Genomic DNA, 22,259 nt, shown 5'->3' on the forward strand with positions numbered 1-22,259 from the left:
ACAATAAATAGTCCAACACCAGTCCCACTGCTGTAGATATGGGATTGTGGTGATGTAACCGGCACCAGGAAGAAAAGCGAGACCACTTTTGTTGGTAACATTGAAGAGTGGACGGTTTCCTGGAGGCATCAATAATAGAACGAACAGGCTGAGACAGGAGAGCATGAGCTGGAGTCAGCCCGAGAGATACCAAGCTGTCAGGTGCAGAGACTGTAAGTTGGGATGAAGCAGTGTTTGCTGATGCTGTGTAAGCAGTGAAGGAAACAGAGGAAGAGGTATGGGTTCCCTGGAACTGAGTTGAAGTAGAAGGGAAAACCAATGCTGTCTGGGCCACCGTGGAGCGATGAGAATCATGGTGGCTTGTTCCCTCTTGAGCTTGAATAAGGTGCGCAGCATGAGCGGAATAGGAGGGAATGCATAAAGGAAGCGATTGGTCCAATCTAGGAGAAATGCATCGGGTTCCAGACGGTGAGGAGAGTAAAGTCTGGAGCAAAACAGGGGCAGTTGATGGTTGTGGGGAGCTGCAAAAAGATCCACTTGAGGTGTGCCCCATTGAGAGAAAATGGACTGGAGAGTCGAAGGGTCGAGAGTCCATTCGTGAGGTTGAAGAATTCTGCTGAGATTGTCTGCTAAGCAATTCTGTTCCCCTTGAATGTAGACTGCCTTCAGGAATAAGTGACGAGCAGTCGCCCAGGTCCAAATCCTTTGAGCCTCCTGACATAAGGGACGGGATCCCGTCCCTCCTTGTTTGTTGATGTAATACATTGCAACTTGGTTGTCTGTGCAAATGAGAAGAACCTGAGGAAAAAGGAGATGTTGGAAAGCTTTGAGAGCGTAAAATATCGCTCTGAGTTCCAGGAAATTGATGTGGTGTTTCTTTTCCTGGGTGGTCCAAAACCCCTGAGTTTGAAACTCGTTCAAGTGAGCTCCCCATGCATAGGGGGAGGAATCCGTGGTGATGACCAGTTGATGAGGAGGTAGATGGAACAGTAGACCTCTGGATAGATTTGATGATTTCAACCACCAAAGAAGCGACTGTCGAAGAGACGAGGTCACAGATATGTGTTGTGAACAAGGATCCGTCGCTTGTGACCACTGAGTCGCTAGGGTCCATTGAGGAGTACGCAGGTGGAGACGTGCGAAGGGAGTGACATGTACTGTGGAGGCCATGTGTCCCAAGAGCACCATCATGTGATTCGCAGAGATGGAAGGTTGCTGGAACACCTGCTGACAGAGATGAAGGATGGTGTGAAGGCGGTTTAGAGGAAGAAAAGCCCTCATCTGAACAGTATCCAGAATGGCTCCAATGAATTGAAGCCGCTGAGTCGGAATGAGGTGCGACTTGGGTAGATTGATTTCGAACCCCAACAGTCGAAGGAAGTAAATGGTCTGATCCGTGGCTTTGTGAACGGACTGAGGAGAAGGAGCCTTGATGAGCCAGTCGTCCAGGTAAGGGAAGACTTGAAAGTTGTGGGAGCGGAGATAAGCTGCGACCACAATCAGACATTTGGTGAATACCCTGGGCGAGGAGGCTAGGCCGAAGGGTAGCACCTTGTATTGGTAATGATGTTGATTGACAAGAAAGCGCAGATATTGTCTGGACATCAGATGAATTGGAATGTGAGTATACGCCTCCTTGAGATCGAGGGAACATAGCCAGTCTTCCTGAGAAAGAAGAGGATATAGGGTGGCAAGAGATAACATCTTGAACTTCTCCTTGACCAGACATTTGTTGAGATCTCTGAGATCTAATATTGGTCTGAGATCTCCGGTCTTTTTGGGTACAAGAAAGTACCGGGAGTAAAATCCCAGGCCTTGCTGGTCCAGAGGAACCGGTTCGATGGCATTGAGAAGAAGGAGGGAGTGAACCTCCTGAGCGAGGAGGAGGGATTGAGCCTTGTTGGAAGCAGACTCTTTTGGCAGACTTAGAGGTGGAGGAGTCTGAAAATTTAGGGAGTAGCCGTGGGCGATGATAGCAAGTACCCACTGGTCGGAGGTGATTGCTTCCCAGCGAGCTAGAAAAACTTGTAGTCGACCTCCTATGGGCTGAGGTAGAGGACACGAGGGAGGAAGACTGGCAATGTCCTGGAGAAAGGAGTCAAAAGGGCTGTGTCGACTTAGGTTGAATAGCTGGTTTGACAGCAGGCTGCTGTTGTTGACGAGTCTGTTGTTGCTGCTGACGCTGCCTGCGAGGTTGAGGAGGATGGGACTGCGCCGGTCGAGCAGAAAACCTCCTTTGATATGAAGGTTGTTGCCTGAATGGACGAGGAGGAGGAGGTTTCTTCTTGTTTTTCAACAAGGTGTCCCACCTAGTTTCATGGGCGGAGAGCTTTTGTGTGGTGGTATCCATGGACTCCCCAAACAGCTCATCCCCTAGGCAAGGAGCATTGGCAAGCCGGTCCTGATGGTTTACGTCCAGTTCTGAGGTCCGTAGCCATGCCAATCTTCTCATTGCTACAGAGATAGCAGTAGCACGAGACGTCAGTTCAAAAGTATCATAAATAGAACGGACCATAAACTTCCTGAGTTGCAGAAGACTAGAGGTACATTGCTGAAAAGCAGGAAGTTTACGGTCCGGAATATACTTTTGAAAAGAGGTTACCTGTTGAATGAGGTGCTTCAGGTAAAACGAGAAGTGGAAAGCGTAATTACTTGAACGGTTGGCCAGCATTGCATTTTGGTAAAGACGCTTTCCAAATTTGTCCATGGCCTTTCCTTCCCTACCAGGAGGGGCAGAGGCATACATACTGGCTCCTGTAGTCTTCTTTAGGGTTGACTCTACCAACAGGGATTCATGAGGAAGTTGGGGTTTGTCAAATCCAGGTATTGGAATCACTTTATATAGAGATTCTAGTTTTCTTGGGGCTCCTGGGATTGTCAAAGGAGTTTCCAGATTCTTATAAAAAGTTTCCCTCAAGATGTCATGGAGGGGTAACTTTAAAAACTCTTTAGGAGGTTGGTCAAAATCCAAGGCATCCAAAAATGCCTTGGATTTTTTAGAGTCAGACTCTAAAGGAATAGACAGGGTGTCTGACATCTCCTTTAAAAATTTTGTGAAGGAGGAGTGCTCTGGCTTAGCAGTAGTATCCTGCACCGATGGTTCCTCCTCATCAGATGTGTAATCCTCCTCGGTACCGAGGGGATCATCTGAATCGTCCCACAAGTCAGGGTCCCGTACCGATTGTAAACGACCCTGGGAAAGTGGAGTCGATGTATCAGTATGTTTAGTCTTGTGTACCGATTTACCAGACCGAGTGGAGACGGTACCTGGGGAATGTAGTACGGTACGGGGTTCAGAGACCAGTACCGGTTCCGACACCGTAGGAGTAGCACGCCGTTTTGGTTCTGCTGATAGAACAGGCATGGACAAAGATTTTTGCGGTGCCGAAACAGTCGATGCCGATAACAGAGGCTGTTCGACAGACGGCACCGAAGGCTCAGTCGGTACCGACACTGGAAGGTTCGGAGACAATAGAGCCGGGAGCAACTGTTGTAGTTGCTGCTTAAGCTGGACCTGGAGGATAGAGGCAATGCGCTCATCCAACGTTGGTCCCGATGGCACCGGTACCGGTTTTTTCTTGCTCGGTACCTTCGGTGCCGCTCGACGCTCGGGTGAAGTCGATGCCGATGACGATGCAGAGACTTCAATGGGAGCGGAGCGTTTACGTGGCCGGCGCTCAGTCTGCAGGACTTGGCTCACTGCATGCTCGACTGGCGGGCCTAGAACAGTAGGGGAAGGCTTCTTAGCCGGCTTACCTACAGGAGTCGACACCGACGATGGATCTGGCGGTGCCGAGGTAGTCGGAGTCGACTTGGAGGAAGTCGTCGACGTCGATACCGGTGCAACTTCCATAGCGGTACCGAAAAGGATCCGCTGCTGAATTTGTCGATTTTTTAAAGTTCTTTTTTGTAAAGAACTACAGCGGGTGCAGGTTTCAGCCCTATGGTCCGGACCCAGACACTGGAGGCACCACTTGTGTGGGTCGGAAAGGGAGATAGGGCGCGCACACCGCTGACACTTTTTGAAACCCGGTGACGGGGGCATGAAGGGAAATACTGCTGTAGCAAAATCGAAGCCCGAGGCTTCGATGGTGCCAACAGGCCCCGCCGGGTCAGATTCGATAAAAAAATGAAAAATAATAATTTTTTTTTTTTTTTTTTTACACAAAGGGTAAAAAAGAAAGAAAGAAATAAAATATGAAGAAAAAAATACACGCGAGCGGGAAGGCAAGTGAAATAGAAAAAAACTTCCAACAGCCGTTGGAAACACGCGTCTTCTTAGCTCCGCGGAATTAAGAAAACTGGGGACCGCGCGCCTCTGTCGGGCGGGAAGGCACTCGCGCACGCGCGGTGCGGCCTAGCTAGAACTTTCTAAAGTTCTTAGAGTGCAATCACTCTAAAATTGTCCGTACCGGGGCTCCGTCGGTGCCGTCACCCATCAGTCAAGAATATGCTGCCTGCTTGTCCTGGGATAACAGATATTTCTAGCCTAGGGAAGATATAGAGAAACCAGCTCCTCACTCAAACACCTGTATTTTCTACAGCACTATAGAAATGATAAGCAGTAGTAAATAAGGTGTTTCAGTTTCTTAGGGTCAAGAGAGAGTACATCACGGGCCGTACCGAGTCGGAAGATGGTATCTTCTGTCTCATAGGACCCTCGACCACCAGAGGGCATCCGCTGAAAATCAGGGGAGGGAAGTTTCATAGCGACTACAGGAAATACTTCTTCACCGAAAGAGTGGTGGATCATTGGAATGAACTCTCACTGCAGGTGATTGAGGCCAGCAGCGTATCAGATTTTAAGAGAAAATGGGATATTCACGTGGGATCTCTAGGGGAGTAAAGTCAGGGGGGGCGGGTATTTTGGTATGGGCAGACTTGGTGGGCTATAGCCCTTTTCTACCGTCATTTTTCTATGTTTCTATGTTTCTAACTGTTATACTTTTAAAGGCTCTATTTGTCAATTTGTAGTATGGCATTCACTTAAAAAAGTTATCTGGTTGGCAGTAAAAATCAATTAAGCACAATTAAAGGCTTCCTTTCAGACCAGCACTGCCTCAGATCTTTTTTTTTTTAATAAAAAACTTTAACAAAGGAGCAGACTCCACAGGCTCTCAAAGCTGTAGTCTTTGCCCGACTGTGGCAAGGCGTACAGCTGTGGCATCTCTAATTAAAATTTGGGGAGGTGGGAAAAATGGGGAGAGGGACTAAAACCATTCGAGTGTGGCACCCCCCGAGGTTGGACGGACCCCCGAAAGGGTCCTTCAAACTATCTGGACTGCAAAAAAGGAAAATTAAAAAGGACACTAATGAGATCCAACAGGGCCTAACTAACAAGAGGAAAGACTGCACAGGCTTACCACCTCTACCTGCTGGAGACCGAGAACAGACTGATTGTACATGGCAGTAATTTGCATGCTCATTGATTACAGCATGTGGTAGATTGCTAACTTTCAGTAAAACAGTGTGCTGCTGGCTCTATTGCATGGCTTTCTACATCAGTTCCTAAAATAAGTCTTGGTTGAAGGCTACTCTTCCCGCCCTTTCAATACCTCTTTACCTGTGCAGGAATTGCAAGTTGGACACCTTCCCCTGCTCCCCTTCCACGAAGTGATCACGTTGTTTCTACATGAAATAAAAAGTGGAATCATCTTAAAAAGAGAAACAAGGCCCAGATAGATAGAAATATTCAAGAACATTAACTCTAAGGGAGAACAGGGTTGGATTCAGAAACAATGACGAAAACAGGCAAGAGCCTGCAGAAAGTGATGCTGCTGTTGATTTAGAGGCACAATCTGTAAGGCTTTTTGGGGGTGGGTGGCCCGTTATTTGTAATAGCTGTTGGGTCGTTTGATACCGGTATCTCCTGAGGGGGTTTCTTCTTGATAAATTTGAGGCCTTTCGTTTGACGGCCAAATCGGGGCAGTTATTTGTTGTAAAGCTGGTCTCCTGGCTAAAAAGACCATTTTGAGGGAGGGGACCTTGGTTCACCCGCCATCTTATTGGGCGTGGCATAATCGCTTACATGCCCTTATGATTCTTGAGAAGGGTAAAGTGTGGGGTTCCTTTCGCCAATTTAAGTTTTTCCTTCAAACTTGGGGCTTTTATATTCATTCTTTGTCTCACTGGGCTCGTAGCTTTATACTTAACACTTCGAAGATTTAACTTCCCCGTATTTGGGTTCCCCCCCCCCTCTTATTGGCAAGCTGGGAGGGTTTCCTAGACGATTGTGTTGCTTTCCCCGAGCTAACATAAACCTCTTCCTCCACCAACCCCCTTCTTTTTTTCCTTTCTTCTGCCTAGTCTTCTAGGATTTGGGACTGGGTGGTCAGACGGGGTATTTTGTTTTTTTAAATTGAGCTGCAGTTTGCTTGTTTGGTTGATAGCAGGAGGATCCCAAGTGATTGTGCCTTTGTTCCTTTTTTTTTTTTTTAAGTTCTTTATTCAGTTTTGCATATTACAACAAGTGTATCAGAAAAATTCATATAATCTTATAAATACACCCTTGATTTTCTTCATGAACACTTTAAGTACAATTTATCATACTTATATTCATATTTTAAAATGATTTAAATATTATGTAATACATTTAATAAATATGACAAATGTAAATAAAATAGAAAACCCCCCAATCCCTCCCTACCTATTTCAGAAAATCTAACCTATATATCAATTGCACATCCAGAGGGGATGGGTTGGGTGGGGGTTTGCACAATTAAATATTTGCATATTTGGAAGCGTATGAATTTACTTTATCAATAACTTTATATATAATAATTTTTACGGGGGAAATATGTTGATCTCATTATATATTGTAAAGACTTTAGGTGATGCATAAAGTGTAAAATGTATTCTTTTCCTTGTATTCACTTAATGAAAGTATTAAAAATGAATAAAGATTATTAAAAAAAAAAGAAAATCTAACCTAATACATCAAAATGTATTAATTAATTCATACATATTAGGAGATAAATAAAATAATACCCACCCCCATCCCCACTTAACAAATATCTTATTATGGGAAAATGTTATTTGTTCAACTACAAATTGGGGGGGGCATTGCTGGGAGACAGCAGTCTAGAGAGAGACTTGGGTGTGCTGGTGGATGCATCACTGAAGCCATCTGCGCAGTGCGCAGCAGCCTCGAAAAAAGCCAACAGGATGCTGGGCATCATAAAGAGGGGCATAACAACTAGGACGCGGGAAGTCATCATGCCATTGTATCGAGCGATGGTGCGTCCACATCTGGAATACTGCGTTCAATATTGGTCGCCGTACCTCAAGAAGGACATGGCAGTACTTGAGAGAGTCCAAAGGAGAGCAATGAAACTGGTAAGAGGGCTGGAACACTGCTCATACGCCAAGAGGTTGGATAGGCTGGGGCTCTTCTCTCTGGAAAAAAGGAGGCTCAGGGGAGATATGATAGAGACCTTCAGGATCATGAGGGGCATAGAGAGGGTGGATAGGGACAGATTCTTCAGGCTGAAGGGGACAACAGGTACGAGGGGGCATTCGGAGAAACTGAAGGGAGATAGGTTCAAAACAAATGCAAGGAAGTTTTTTTTCACCCAAAGGGTCGTGGAAACCTGGAATGCGCTACCAGAGGAAGTGATCAGGCAGAGTACAGTACAGGGATTCAAACAGGGATTGGACGGATTCCTGAGGGATCGTGGGATACTGAGAGAGGTGCTGGGATGTAACACAGGTATAGAAAGCTAACCAGGTAATAAGTATAGAAACCCAACCAGGTCGTGCATGTGCAAGACCGGAGGGTTAGGATTTCGATGGGAAGATAGGACTCAATGGGAAACCAAGGTGGCCCCTTCTGGTGATTCAGACAGGTCGTGACCTGTTTGGGCCGCCGCGGGAGCAGACTGCTGGGCAGGATGGACCTATGGTCTGACCCGGCGGAGGCACTGCTTATGTTCTTATGTTCTTAATCATTACAAAAATCTGCTAATGGTCTCCAAATCTTCTGAAATTTACCAAAGTAACCTTTCTGTGTTGCTATTGTGCACTCCATTTTATATATATGGCATACCGAATTCCACCAAAAGTTATAACTTAATCTGTCATAATTTTTCCAATTATGTGCCTTTGTTCCTTTTTCTTTCCAGGCCTATCAGACACAAAGGCCTTGGGATATTGCTTGGTTCCTTTCTGCTGATACTCATTGGGGCTGTTGGGGGTGCAAAAAGGGGGGGTGGGTTCAAATACTTTTGAAGATGATACTGATTTTTGGTGTTCACAGCCTTGTCCCATTTCTTTGTTTACTTTTTGCTTGTTATTTCCATTTTCATCAATAAAAAAGATTTACACTAGAGGCCCAATCTGTGCACCCAGCTAAAGGTTATTTCTCTTATAACCTGAATGCCTACGCCATTATGAATACCGCTTTGCTTTCTGAATGAGAGTACCTTACATAGTAATACTATTGTTGCTGATACCGCTACCGTCAAAAATCCATGGAAGTGTGGCACTCAAGGGCTACAATGGGGAGAAGGTACAGTGCTTAAGGGTAATACTGCCAATTACAGGAGGTGCAGTGTTACTGGAGTGCGTTGTACTTACTGGATCTATTTTCAGCTCCTCCCGCACAGACTGAATAGCGTCACGACATTCACTCAGTAGTGACTCAAAGAGACGTTCCTTGGTTTCCTCATTTTCTGTCTGAAAGGCAAATGCATGAACTTCTTGGTTGGTAATCATCAATACTGACCCTATTTAAACATTGCAACAAATGGTACACATTTATATGTACAGTATCGTAAACATTTTTGTCATAATGCTGTACTTTGGTTTCTATCCCATTTTCCCCAAAGAGCTCAGAACAAGTTACAGGTTAAACATACATAGTACACAGTTATGTCATAATTACAGTACAAGTTTACGGTATAAGTTTTTATCTTAACTCGATACATATTAGGGGTCTAATACCAATATAGATAATCTACAGTTTACAATTTGCCATAGCTATCCTTATAGTGCAAGTTTTTTTCAATATAAGATTTTATCCTAACTTGGCACACATTAAGGATCTAATACTAATATACAAAATGTACAGTTTATAACATAAAATTTGCCATAGTTACAGTGGAAGATTTTTCAATACAAGTTTTTATCCTAACGTGACACATACCGGGATCTAGTACCAATATATATTTCTTTGTAATCCATCAGTCATGGGTAGGGGAGTTAGGTGAAGAGGTATGTTTTTATTGCTGCCCTAAAGTTGAGGAGTTCTTCAAGGGATCTGATCTGTGGGGGGCAGTTGATTCCAGTGGGTTGGTTTGCAGTTGAAGGGCAATTTGAGGCGTATTTCATCCTGGGCGTGGAGGGACCTGTTAGTCAGGTCAGAGAACATCCCAGGAAGAAAGCACACTTCCCCCTCTGTATTCGTGGGGGTTAGGGGCAGAGCTGGCCCGCGAATATGAAAAAAACGCGAATAATATTTGGGCCAGTTCTGCCTCTAACCCCTTCTTCCCCTGTCTATTTTAAGCCTTGAAAGCCCCCCTTAAGCCTTACCTGATGGTTTAGTGGGTTTTTCAGGGCTTTCGGGGCAGGAGCGATCTTCCCATGCTCCTGCCCTGTGCAGGACGCTCATAGGAAATGGCTCAAGAGACTACGGGAACTCAAGGCAGCCATTTGCTGGTCTCTCTCCCTCCATGTGCCTTGCCTTCTGGCCTGCCCCCCAGTGTTATCTTTGGGCCGGTCCACTGTGCGATCAACGTAGTGTCTTTGGGCCGGCTCCCCGAGTGCTGCATTGCACAAAGCTGTGGGCAGTGGCTCCTCGTGCATGTCCCGCACCTAATCTGGAAGCGTTCCCTCTGACGTTGCAGCACTCAGGGAGCCAGTCCGAAGATGTTAATTGCACTGTGGACCGGCGGCTGAAGAACGCTGCCTTGGGCTTAATGGACAGCACTTACTGGTCCTTTGGACCGGCAGAAAATTTCTACGGATCGGAAGTTGAAGAACACTGGGATAGACCATGTCAACCTTGGGGTAGACAATCTTTATTTGTAGAAATCAACTTACAAGTATAATACATATAAAATCACATAAAAAGTCCAAGTGTATAAAAAGTCCTGTAGATAAGGGCCCAGTACACTAGGCAAGAAATTCATATTGGGTAAAAAAACTGCATAGCACTCTGGATGCCCTTTCTACTCCAGCCTCATTTAGAACCTGCCCTAAACCTTAAGATTCAGGTCTTCTTACCTATATGCCCTTAGGAAGATTCTAACAAACAGAACTGTACACTGTGGATAGATCTTCTCCTGCATTTAAGCTGAATATAAATAGTTCCTTCCTTCCAGGACCGTTGTGCAATAGAGGAACATTTATTTTATTTAAAGTATTTTTCTCCATCTGTCCTGGCAGGCTCACAATCTAATTATGGTACCTGTAGCAATCCAGAGTTAAGTGACTTCCCAAGGGTCACAAGGAGCAGTGTGGGGTTCAAACTCACCACCTCAGGGTGCCAAGGCAGGGGTTCACTCTATTACTTACAAGGCAGAGAGTTGAGAAGGTAAAATATTTCAGACTTCCATTTTAGAGCTCCTAAGAACATAAAAATAGCCTTATTGGGACAGACCAAAGGTCCATCAAGCCCAGTAGCCCATTCTCATGGTGGCCAATCCAGGTCACTAATACCTGGCCAAAACCCAAAGAGTAACAACATTCCATGCTACCAATCCAGGGCAAGCAGTGGCTTCCTCCATGTCTTTCTCAATAACAGACTATGGACTTTTCCTCCAGGAAATTGTCCAAACCCTTCTTAAAACCAGTTAACACTATCCGCTCTTACCACAACTCTGGCAATGCGTTCCAGAGCTTAACTATTCTCTGTGTGAAAAAATATTTCCTCCTATTGTTTTTAAAAGTATTTCCCTGTAACTTCATAGAGTGTCTCCTAGTCTGTGTAATTTTTGACAGCGGGAAAAATCGATCCACTTGTACCCGTTCTACTCTGAACAGCTGATATAAGCAAAAAAAAAAAAAGTTCTCTCTTTTCCTGGGTATCCTTAGTCAGGTCAAGGAACATCCCAGGAAGGGAGTATCTTTCTTAAAAAACAAAACATAGGGAGGGCGTGGTTTGGAGCGCTCACGAAATGGCGGCTTAACCGCGGCGCTCTGCGTATCCAGGCAACAGACGGAATAAAAATAAAACTTTCACTTTGTCGGATCGAAATAAAAATAACATAAAACAACGTCGGAAATGGCAAGCATGAAGCAGGGAAAATCTGAAAAGCCTTCAACATCGGGTATATCTGCAAAAAGAACAAAAGTAACTCCCCTGTCACCATCGAATGTGCCGTTCCCGATGGAAGCTGAAGAGCTCGCTGAAAAGACCGATATTATGACTGAGCTATTTAAAATAAAACTAATGCTGACTGAAAACTCTAATAAAATCTCTGAAGTTAAAGAAGAACTTCTTAACATGAAACAAGAGATTCAAACCGAAAGACAGAGAATGGCAGTGATGGAAGAAAAAATGGAGCAATTTGAAACCTTCACACAAGAATATGATAAAGATAAAAAAGAAGTAGCAGCTTTAAAAAATCAATTGGTGGATATGGAAAACCGAGGAAAAAGAAAGAACATCAGAATTTTAGGTCTGGCTGAAAATATTGAAGGGGGAGATCCTGTACAATTCTTGGAAAATCTTTTACCTAAACTGCTACAGCTCAATTCAAAATGGCCGTTAGAAATTGAAAGAGCCCACAGAATCCCCACAAGAAAGCCAGTAAACCAGGCTGCTCCAAGACCTTTGATATTCAAGGTATTAAGGTACCAACATGCTCAGGAAATATTAAAATTGGCAAAAGCAAATAAAAACTTAAATTATAAAGGATCAAAACTGATTTTAGTTCCTGACTTTGCTAAATATACTGCAAACATAAGAAAACAATTTCTCACATTTAGACAGCAGCTAAAAGAAAAAGGCTACATATATGGAATATATTATCCGTCCACTATGAGAATATCCAGTGGAAATAAATCCATATATTTTCAAGATCCTGCAAAACTAAAAGAATTTTTGACACAAGAAGAACCTATGTTTACATAAAAAACAGAATAAAAGGAACAATTCAGCTGAAGAAAGAAGAAAAGAAGAAAGAAGAAAGAAGAAAGAAGATGGAAAAAAAAAAAAAAAAAAAGAGGAAAAAAATAAAAGAAGATTATTAATAAAAAAAAAAATAAGACATAAAAAATATTTACTAACTAATAAGATAATTTATTGATAATATAAAATGATTTTATCACATTAATTATTAATAAAATATTTGCATCCACATACATTAATACTAATTTTAAAAAAAAAATTTTTTTTTAATTATTAAAATATAAATTAATTATAAAATTAAATTATTTATATAAAATATATATTTTAATCAGAATAGAGTTTATTCAATTATTTAAGCATATTAACTTATTATGATTAATGAATAATGAAAATGATTTACAATGAAGTTATTATTAATATTATTGAAAGAAATATTTGTTATATTGAGAAAAAGACTTAAAAATGAAATATATTAATTTATTATAAAAACAATATTTTAATTCTATGTAAGAAGATTGCAATTTTATGAAATATATATAAGATAAGAATTTGATTTATTGAAGGGATTTATTAATGAAATAGGTCAACATTATAAAATTTATATTTTATTCAATTATTTAGTAATATTAACTTATTATGAAAAAATAAGGTATTGATTAATTGAATGGTAGATAATTAATAAAATAGGAATTCATTATAAAATATATTTACTGATATAAAATGTATATTTTATTCAAGTATTCATTCAAATTAATTCATTATGAAGATGATCTATGAAAATGATTGAAATGCATTTATTATTAATATTAATATTTTTATAAAAATGGGTATATTTAATTTAAATGATGATTAATAGATATATAGAAAATAAGAGCTATATTTGTAATATGTTTATTTATTAAGAATATTATATTACATGTATGCATGATATTGAATTTAATTTTATGAATCAACTATATATATAATTCCTAGTAATTTTATAAAATTTTATAGATCAAATGGATATAATTTTCAATTATATAAGGGTGGAAGTATAAAGAATGTATTGAATATAGAAATATGTTTTTTAAATAATATAATGAATTATTAGTTGCCTGGTGATGGAGATTTAGGTTTTGCAAGACCAATGCGTGTTCCAGATCAGAATATGATAATGGGTGGGAGGGGAGGGAAAATAATAGGGGGGATAGGGGATAAATTTTTATTGAATGTGCTAGGATCTAATCTTATAAATTATCATAGAATATTGGTTAAAACATAATTATTAATTAGATGGATATAAAAATGTTTTCACTGAATGTCAATGGTTTAAATCATCCTATTAAGAAGAAGAAATTATTATCGTTCCTTAAAAATCAAAATGCGGACATTTATTTTATTCAAGAGACACATCTTTCGGAAATTGAATCAAAAAAATTATCTGGAGGTTGGATTTCTAAATGTTTATTTGCACCGGCTTTAAAGAAAAAAGCTGGAGTGGCTGTTCTGATAAACAAAAAATGTAATGCAGATTTTAAATTAATTAATTATGATCCCTTAGGTAGATGGGTACATATCGAAATGGTTATGGGAAATACAACCCTGAATTTATTCAATTTATATGCTCCTAATACGAATCAAATTGAGTTTTTTAAACAAATTCAACAATTACTTTTACCACTGGCTACATCTAATTTAATAGTAGCAGGGGATTTCAATGCTGTAATGGATCCGATTTTGGATAAAAAACCAAGTAAAATTATGAAATCATTAGGCTTAGATAATTTGATACTATCTTGTGATTTAGTAGATATATGGCGAATTCTTCATTTTAATGAACAGGAATTTTCTTTTTGTTCTCAGGTCCATAAATCCTTTTCACGAATTGATTATATATTTGTTTCTAATAATATAGCGCAGCGTGTATTAAAAGCAGTAATTGATCCTATTATAATTTCAGATCATGCTGGTGTGTGGATTAACCTTCAAAATTATGATGTTGAAAACTTTGATTTAATTTGGAGATTTAATAATGATTTACTAGCGGATTCAAAATTTCTTGAGGATTTTAAAATAAAAATGCAAGAATTCTTTCAAATTAATGAATCAGATACAATTAATGCTGAGATCTTATGGGATGCTTTTAAAGCAACTATGAGAGGAAATATTATTTCATATTCAACATTTATTAATAAACAAAAAAAAAAACAATTTCTTGAGATGGGAAAGCAAATTAAATTATTAGAAAATAAATTAATTGAGAAATGGGAAAATAATACATTACAAGAATTATTAAAATTAAAAGTTAAATATAATGAGATTTCTTCTCAAATTGTGAGGAAAGACATTTTCAATAAACAAGTACAATATTATGGAAATTCAAATAAAGCGGGGAAATTATTAGCAAATTATCTTAAAGTAAAGAAAAGAAAATCTAAGATTATTGCAATTAAAGATACACAAGGTAACACACATACCAACACAAAAGATATTATAACACAATTTCTTGATTTTTACAAAGAATTATACACTTCTAATTCTTATAAAAATAAAGAACAAGACGGATTAACTTTTTTAAATTCATTTATTGGACCTAATATTCCAGATCATATAAAAGGAAGTATAGAAGAACCTATATCTTTAAAAGAGTTAGAAACAGCATTGAAGTCTCTTAGAGTTGGATCCGCTCCAGGTGGAGATGGGTATACTGTTGAATTTTATAAATTTTTTCAAAATATCATATTACCACATTTGTTAAATTTATATCAATATCAAATAAACAATGAAAATATTTCTGGTACTATGGCAGAATCGATAATTATAGTCTTACCAAAACCAAACAAAGATCCTACTCTGGTTTCAAATTACAGGCCTATTTCATTATTGAATGTGGATAATAAATTAATGGCTAAAGTATTAGCATTAAGATTGACAAAAGCTCTTCCTTACATTATTGATGTACATCAAACAGGATTTATTGCTAAAAGACATTCATCAAATAATACTAGATTAGCATTCCACTCATTAAATTTAGCAAAAAATATAAATGATCCAGCTTTTTTAATATCTTTAGATGCAGAAAAAGCCTTTGATAGAGTGGAATGGAATTTTATATACCAAGCTTTACAATGGTTTGGTATAGGATCCGGTTTTATTAAAATGATTCAGACATTGTATAGCTCTCCTGGAGCAAGATTATATATTAACAATAATTTATCAAATAGATTTAACTTGCATAGGGGAGTTAGACAAGGATGCCCTCTGTCTCCTTTACTTTTTGATATTGTCCTAGAACCTTTATTAATTGCAATAAACAAAACTAAGGAGATAAAGGGAATATCATTTAACAGTTTTGAATTTAAATTATCTGCATATGCAGATGATATATTATTATATTTAAGAGAACCGGAAACTACTATTCCATGTATACTTAAATTAATAGAAAAATATGGTACTTTTTCTGGATATAAAATTAATTGGAACAAATCTGAAATTCTCCCAATTAATGTTCATTGTACTAAAGGAATATTTGATCCATATTCATTTATTTGGAAAGAAGATGGAATTAAATACTTAGGAATTATGATCAAAAATACAATTGAAGATACAGTCAAAGAGAATGAAAAACTTTTATTAAAAAAAATAACAGAAATGTGTGAGCAAAGGAATCCGTTACATCTTTCTTGGTGGGGAAGAATTCAAACAATTAAAATGATGGTATTGCCTGTGGTTTGTTACCAAATGAGTATGATACCAATATTTTTTCAGGGGTCATTTTATAAAAAACTTAACAATATTCTTACAAAATTTGTTTGGTGTGGGAAAAGACCAAGAATCGCTTTAGTATCATTACAAAGACCAATTATGGAAGGGGGGGTAAATTTTCCAAATTTTTATAGGTATCATCAAGCCTATATTTTAAGACAGGGTATGTATTGGATCCTCCCAGATCTTTTAGAAAATGTACCAGATTGGCTGTATTTAGAATGGCGGCTCCTGTTCCCTTTATATCCAGAACAGTTAATAACTATAACAATGCCTAAAAGATACAAAGACCACAGAATTTTATTTGACACTTGGAAAACATTGAGATACATCAGTAATCTGTCACCAGAACCTATTGCTAAATCTCTAAATCAATCAATATGGGTAAACTCCAGGATCAGAATTGGCGGATTTAAAATCGTCTGGAAACAATGGATAAATGCAGGAATACGAACATTGAATGATGTCATTTCAGAAGGTTCACTGCTTAGTTTTTCACAATTGCAAAATAAATTTGGATTAAATAAAACACAATATTTTAAATGGATGCAGTTGAAGCAGGCCATTCAGGTAGGGTTCCCTGAATGGAAAAATCTTAATAATCAATATAGTCTACAGGTTCTATGTTTCCAGACGGATTTTTTGGGTCACCAAGCCGCAAAATGGTACAAATTGATATACGGATTTTTAAATAAAAAAAAGAAAACAGGTCTTAGGGATATTTGGAGTATTGAGATTGGTCAGACAATTTCTGAGTCTCAATGGCCACGATTTTGGTCCTGGAGATTAAGATCTACAAGGTCAGCATCTATGAATCAAACATGGTTGTTCTTATTACATAGAGTGTTCTGGACCCCAACGCGCCTGCAAAAGATAGATAGTACTAGATCTAATAGATGCTGGCATTGTAAATTGGAAGTAGGGACGTTAGATCATTTAATTTTTTTCTGTCCCTGTGTAAACGCATTTTGGAATTCAATTTGGCCCCAAATTAATAAGTTACTAGAAAATTATGTTGGACTCTCATATGACACCATATTATTTGGCACTACAATGAGAACTAAGAGTCCAATTTCAGCAAATAATAACAAGCTATTATTAATATTGACAGGAGTCGCCATGCAACAAATTACTCAAAACTGGAAAGATTACACCAAATTAAATTATACGTTTTGGTGGAATTCTGTATGTCATATTTATAAAATGGAAAAAATATTAGCGTTACAACAAGGGAATCTTCTTAATTTCAAGAAAATTTGGCAACCATTGACCAATTATTCTAATGATTAGATTTCTTAGCACATTGATAAAAATTTTATATGAATGGGGTGGGATTTGATTAATAATTGGAAAAATGTTATAAAAAAAGGGATGGGAAATATATTTATATGTTAATGTATAATCTTTATCATAATATATTTTAAAACATATGAATTATTAATGATAGTATACTATATATGTAAAAATTAATTATATTTAATATGATTCAGAGGTTGTAAGAATGGAAAATCTATAAATAAAAATTAAAAAAAAAAAAAAAAAAAAAAAAACATAAACCACTAGGCCACATCTCCACTCCATAGTTTCAATCAGTTGAGAAGCTTTCCCTAGATTTCACACTGGAATCCAACTGCTCTTTTCAAGGCACAGATCCGATTTGCTGAAAGACTAGGCATGATTTAGAGGCAGGGATGATTGCAACTGGGTGTAACAGCTGTCTGCATATAAAGAGGCAGCTCAAATATAAGGGATAAAAAGATAAGCTTAGTGTGAACCCTGAATTAGAGCGGGAAAAACTAAATAGCAAATGCTATAATTTAGTGCTCATTAAAATTTCTGAAATCTAAAGTGCTCTATTTTAGAGAATGACATGTGGACAAAATTTTCCCTGTCCCTGTGGCATCTTTCTATCCCTATCCAGTCTGTCATATTCCTGCAAGCTCTGTCCTCATCTGCACAAGCCTTGAACACTTTAAAATCATAAATGGTCGAGGCTTGTGCGGATAAGACAAAGCTTTCAGAAATGGGACAGGGACAGAGCTCATGGGGTCGGGGACAAATTTATCCCTGTGTCATTCTCTACAAAATAAATACATCTGAAGAAAGAACCTGAAGAACAAGTGATCTTTTTCACACCAGCCCACCCCACCGGGGCATATTTACTTCCAAATTCTCCATGCTCCTGGACTGAAACAAACACAGCTGACTGTTACGATGTGCTTCTTTAATGGCAAAGATAGCTCATTCCTTTGCACTTTAGAGTCTCTTAAACCCTTTTGCCTTAGGTATTCTATGACCTTGCATTGAGATTTAGGACTCCAGATTCTGCTGGTCAGGTGAACAAGAGATTCTAATGAAGGTAAGAAGACGTCCTGCCATAGTAAACAGGATTAATCTTTTGCTACAGTGTTGTGGACACAGAACCAGGAATGTAGGGTTTTTAGACTCATAAAAATACTATTTTTAAATGTAAGGGCCTCATTTACTAATTTCTAATCATGAACATTAATGTGCATTAATTCAAGTCAAGGTCATAGTTTAAAAAAAATAGGCCTTATAAAGAATAATGGGGCTTGCGTTATTTAAAGTATGTTAATGTGTGCTGTGCAGTTTTAAAACAAATAGGAGGAAATATTTTTTCACTCAAAGAATAGTTAAGCTTGGAAGTTGTTGCCAGAAGATGTGGTAACAGTGGTTTGCATAGTAGCGTGGCTGGGTTTAAAAAAGGTTTGGACAAATTCCTGGAAGAAAAGTCCACAGTCTGCTATTGAGACCAACAAGGAGGAAGCCACTGCTTGCCCTGGGATCAGTAGCATGTAGTGTTGCTACCATTTGGGTTTCTGCCAGGTATTTGTGACTTGGAATGGCTACTGAGAAAACAGGATCCTGGGCTAGATGGAGCACTGGTCTGACCCAGTACGAGTTATTCTTATGTCAGGTCACATCGTTTTCCATTTGTTCCTGCATACCTTAACACTCGCAATACTTCTGCTTTTTCATTTTATAGCACTGTGCTATGACTTATGTTCCCAATATTAGTTACAGCCGAAACTAGTAAAAAGGAAGAAATGGAAAATGAAGTGACATATTAAAAATGTCTATGAGTGATCTGGGTGCCTCATCTTCTACATTTACTTGAAGAACCAGCTGTTTTAGCAGTTCGTTAAAGCCTTATTTTCTGCTTCAAACATACCACATGTGAAAATTAAATGGTTCAGAAAGAAACCCTCATAAAAGTCTCTGAAAGTCACTGCCTGACTTTCAGGGAGAGAGACTGGAGAACTTAAAATGCTTCTACACAAGGCATAGAAAGTTAATATAAGCCTCACAAAAATCCCATGTGCTAGCAAATATTTGTGAGGCTCATATTTAGGCCTTGAAGAAAAAATGACGATGTGTACCGGCATTTATGTTTTTGTCTCGCCATGTGCACAAGAGCCGCACTTACCTCAAAACCTTTGTGTGCTTATGTCACGCACATTCCTTTCTCTACTTAACTTTTAATAGCTTTTTTTAAAGCCGCTTTCAACTCGTAACTCTCACTGTCACATAACTATACCCATTGTATCATTCCTTCTACCAGAATCTTCCCAACCCCGAGATGTTCTGTCTGTCCAAATTAGATTGTAAGCTCTTTCGAGCAGTGACAGTCTATTAAATGTTAAATGTACAGTGCTGCGTACGCCTTTCAGCAGTATAGAAATTATAAATAGTAATGAGACAAAATTGAAACAGTTGCCATCTGCAGGACAATGTGCGTAGCATTACCTGCAGTTATCACCTGGTAAGTTACCTGTACAATGCCTCATCCACTACCCATGTTCTTTACCTGTGCAATGGCAGCTTCATTGTCAGCCAGTCCCAACAAGAAGATCCTCACTTTGTCGATCTTCACAGGCACAGCTCGGCCTCTCCACTCCACCTCACTCATGGTAGCAGCTTTTTTTGCTCTAGTCTGGGTGATTAGGGACTGCAAATTACACAAACAGATAAAAAGGCTCTGAAGAAAAACAAAGGCACCTTTGAATACCTCAGTTTTCTTTTACGTCTGCACTTCTGGCATTTGGCTTGATTGGACCAGATTTATATTTTACAAACAGATTTTAAGAGCAGTCTTCAAGGAGACATCTCAGTCTATTATGAATTGAAATGGTCCTTGTCAGCTTCCTTTGAAGGAAAATTAATACTAAATCCATAACCACCTCCACCGCCAGCATCTAGAAGGCTGTGCAAAGCCATAATAGTAACGTCAACTGGGGAATGTACAAGCCAGCTAAAAAGTATCATCACTGTCTTGATTGATAAAAGAAAATTACACCTTATTTAAAACACTTGAATACTGGGAAAGAATGCAGTTAAGAGAAGACTACATTTCTCAGATTCTGAATTCTTATTTTAATCATTTTAAAAAGCAACTGAACTCAAAAAACTTTTACATTTCTCATTGCAGTGTCAGTTAAACATCTAAGGAGACTTTTCAACAGACTACATTCTTTCCTCTGCAATCTTAAATAATAAAATGCTAGCCGCGCATGCGTACTTGCCTCGCGTGTTCCCTGATCCCTTTTCTGTTGGGATGTGGTAAGACAAGTGCGCATGCGTGCTTATTACATCACTGATGGAGAGCAGCGAATGCAGGAAGCGGAGTGGCCAGGTAAACAAAAAAAAAAACAACCGAGCGAGCCGGGTCGCTGAGAAAGCGCGGGAGACCTGGCCCGGGCTGCGGACGGGTAAGGAGCTGGGGCAGTGAGCCTTCCCTGCGGCTGAAATGGAGCCTGGCCACCCTCCGCGACAGACCACAGGAGTCCGAGTCCTTTTCCACTCACCCCCCTTCCCGCGGACCCGACTACCTTGGCGATTCAAGCAGCTTGTGCAGCAGTCTTCACACGCTGCTTCGGGCCCTTCTACTTCCCTGATTTGCTCTGCCGCGTCTCTGATTATGTCATCAGAGACGTGCCAGAGTAAATCAGGGCAGTAGAAGGACCCGAAGCAGCGTGTGAAGACTGCTGCACACGCTGCTTGAATCGGGTAGGTAGTCAGGTCCGTGGGAAGGGAAGGGGGGGGCGCAAGGACTCTGGGGAGAATGGCAGACACCGGCCCTGTACTAACTCCTGTGGACAGGGGAAGCAGGAAGGGGTGCTGATGGACAGGGGGGGGAAATGAAGGGAGGCCTATTGCTGGACAGAGGGAGCAGGAAGAGGTGATGATGGACAGGGGGGAAAAAAGGAAGGGAGGCTTATTGCTTGACAGGGGGAACAGGAAGAGGTGCTGATGGACAGGGGGGAAAAATGAAGGGAGGCCTACTGCTGGACAGGGGGAACAGGAAGAGGTGCTGATGGACAGGGGGGGAAATGAAGGGAGGCCTAGTGCTGGACAGGGGGAGCAGGAAGAGGTGCTGATGGACAGGGGGGAAATGAAGGGAGGCCTACTGCTGGACAGAGGGAGCAGGAAGAGGTGATGATGGACACGGGGGAAAATGAAGGGAGGCTTACTGCTGGACAGGGGGAGCAGGAAGAGGTGCTGATGGACAGGGGGGAGGTAAAACAAAGGGAGAAGGGCTTCTGCTGGATAAGGGGAGCAGTGAAGGGGTGGTGGTGGACACAGGGGAGGTAAAAATAAGGGAGAATGGTCAGGAAAAAGCGGCTAAGGAGACAGAGAGAGAAAGAAATAAAGACAGACACACATATATTTTAGCACCCTTTAATGTAACGGGCTATAAAGCTAGTTTAAAGAATAAAGGTGGAAAGCAGATACCATTTTTGGAAGAAAGGGAACTCAGAAACCCTGGTCTTCATAAAGCTATCAGAACTATAGTAGGTGGTATCTGCTAAGATAACACTTGCAGCTTCTTGAAAGACATGGACATCCCTTTTTTCATAAAAGGCAGGCCAAATTGATATACTGTACATGTACACAAACAGGATGGAGAAATTAACAGCTATCTGGAGACAGCTAGAGTAAACTGGGAGATGATCTGGGGGAGTTTTCAGGGATGTTAACTTTAGTTAGTTATGTAAACAGAAGCTTCTATTTCAACTGAGAAATTTTTGAATGGGTAAATTTGGTGGATGGAGGTATAAAAAAAACCCCACCCAAAAACAAAACCACTGGAGATTATTTCAAGAGAAAGGATAGAACTATTTTTTGTAAAGCTTTGGCATTGTAACTGTCATTGTGTTTTGTTGATTCATAAAGACCTCCTTTAAATTAAAGGAACAAAAAAAACTCCAAACAAACCTAGGCAGGTTCCCAATTCCTTTTAGAACAGGGTTCCTCTCTGGGAGACCTCTGGAGCTGGAGGATCTACAATGCCCAAAGATTCCAGGATCTTTGTCATGGCTGCAGGCAACCCCTCCCTGCCACAATAGGATCATCCTTGTTTCCAACTGGGATCAGCCTATCTTCTACCAGCCCATTGATTGGGTAATTGAAAGAACTGAGATAT

At 39.8% G+C, this 22,259-nt stretch overlaps 1 protein-coding gene across 2 annotated transcripts in view; it reads right to left on the reverse strand.

Moving 5' to 3' along the window:
- Nucleotides 1-22,259, reverse strand: part of SRP68 (signal recognition particle 68) — an 82,949-nt gene that overhangs the window by 19,840 nt on the left and 40,850 nt on the right. For both annotated transcript variants that reach the window (XM_033961910.1, XM_033961912.1), the window contains exons 8-10: nucleotides 19,644-19,784; nucleotides 8,575-8,673; nucleotides 5,564-5,628 (exon numbers count right to left, since the gene is read on the reverse strand). In XM_033961910.1, coding sequence (XP_033817801.1) covers nucleotides 5,564-5,628; nucleotides 8,575-8,673; nucleotides 19,644-19,784 — 305 coding nt within the window. The remainder of the gene's footprint in view (nucleotides 1-5,563; nucleotides 5,629-8,574; nucleotides 8,674-19,643; nucleotides 19,785-22,259) is intronic.

The sequence above is a fragment of the Geotrypetes seraphini genome, chromosome 10 (genome assembly GCF_902459505.1).
Source record: "Geotrypetes seraphini chromosome 10, aGeoSer1.1, whole genome shotgun sequence".
NCBI classification, from domain to species: Eukaryota; Metazoa; Chordata; class Amphibia; order Gymnophiona; family Dermophiidae; genus Geotrypetes; species Geotrypetes seraphini.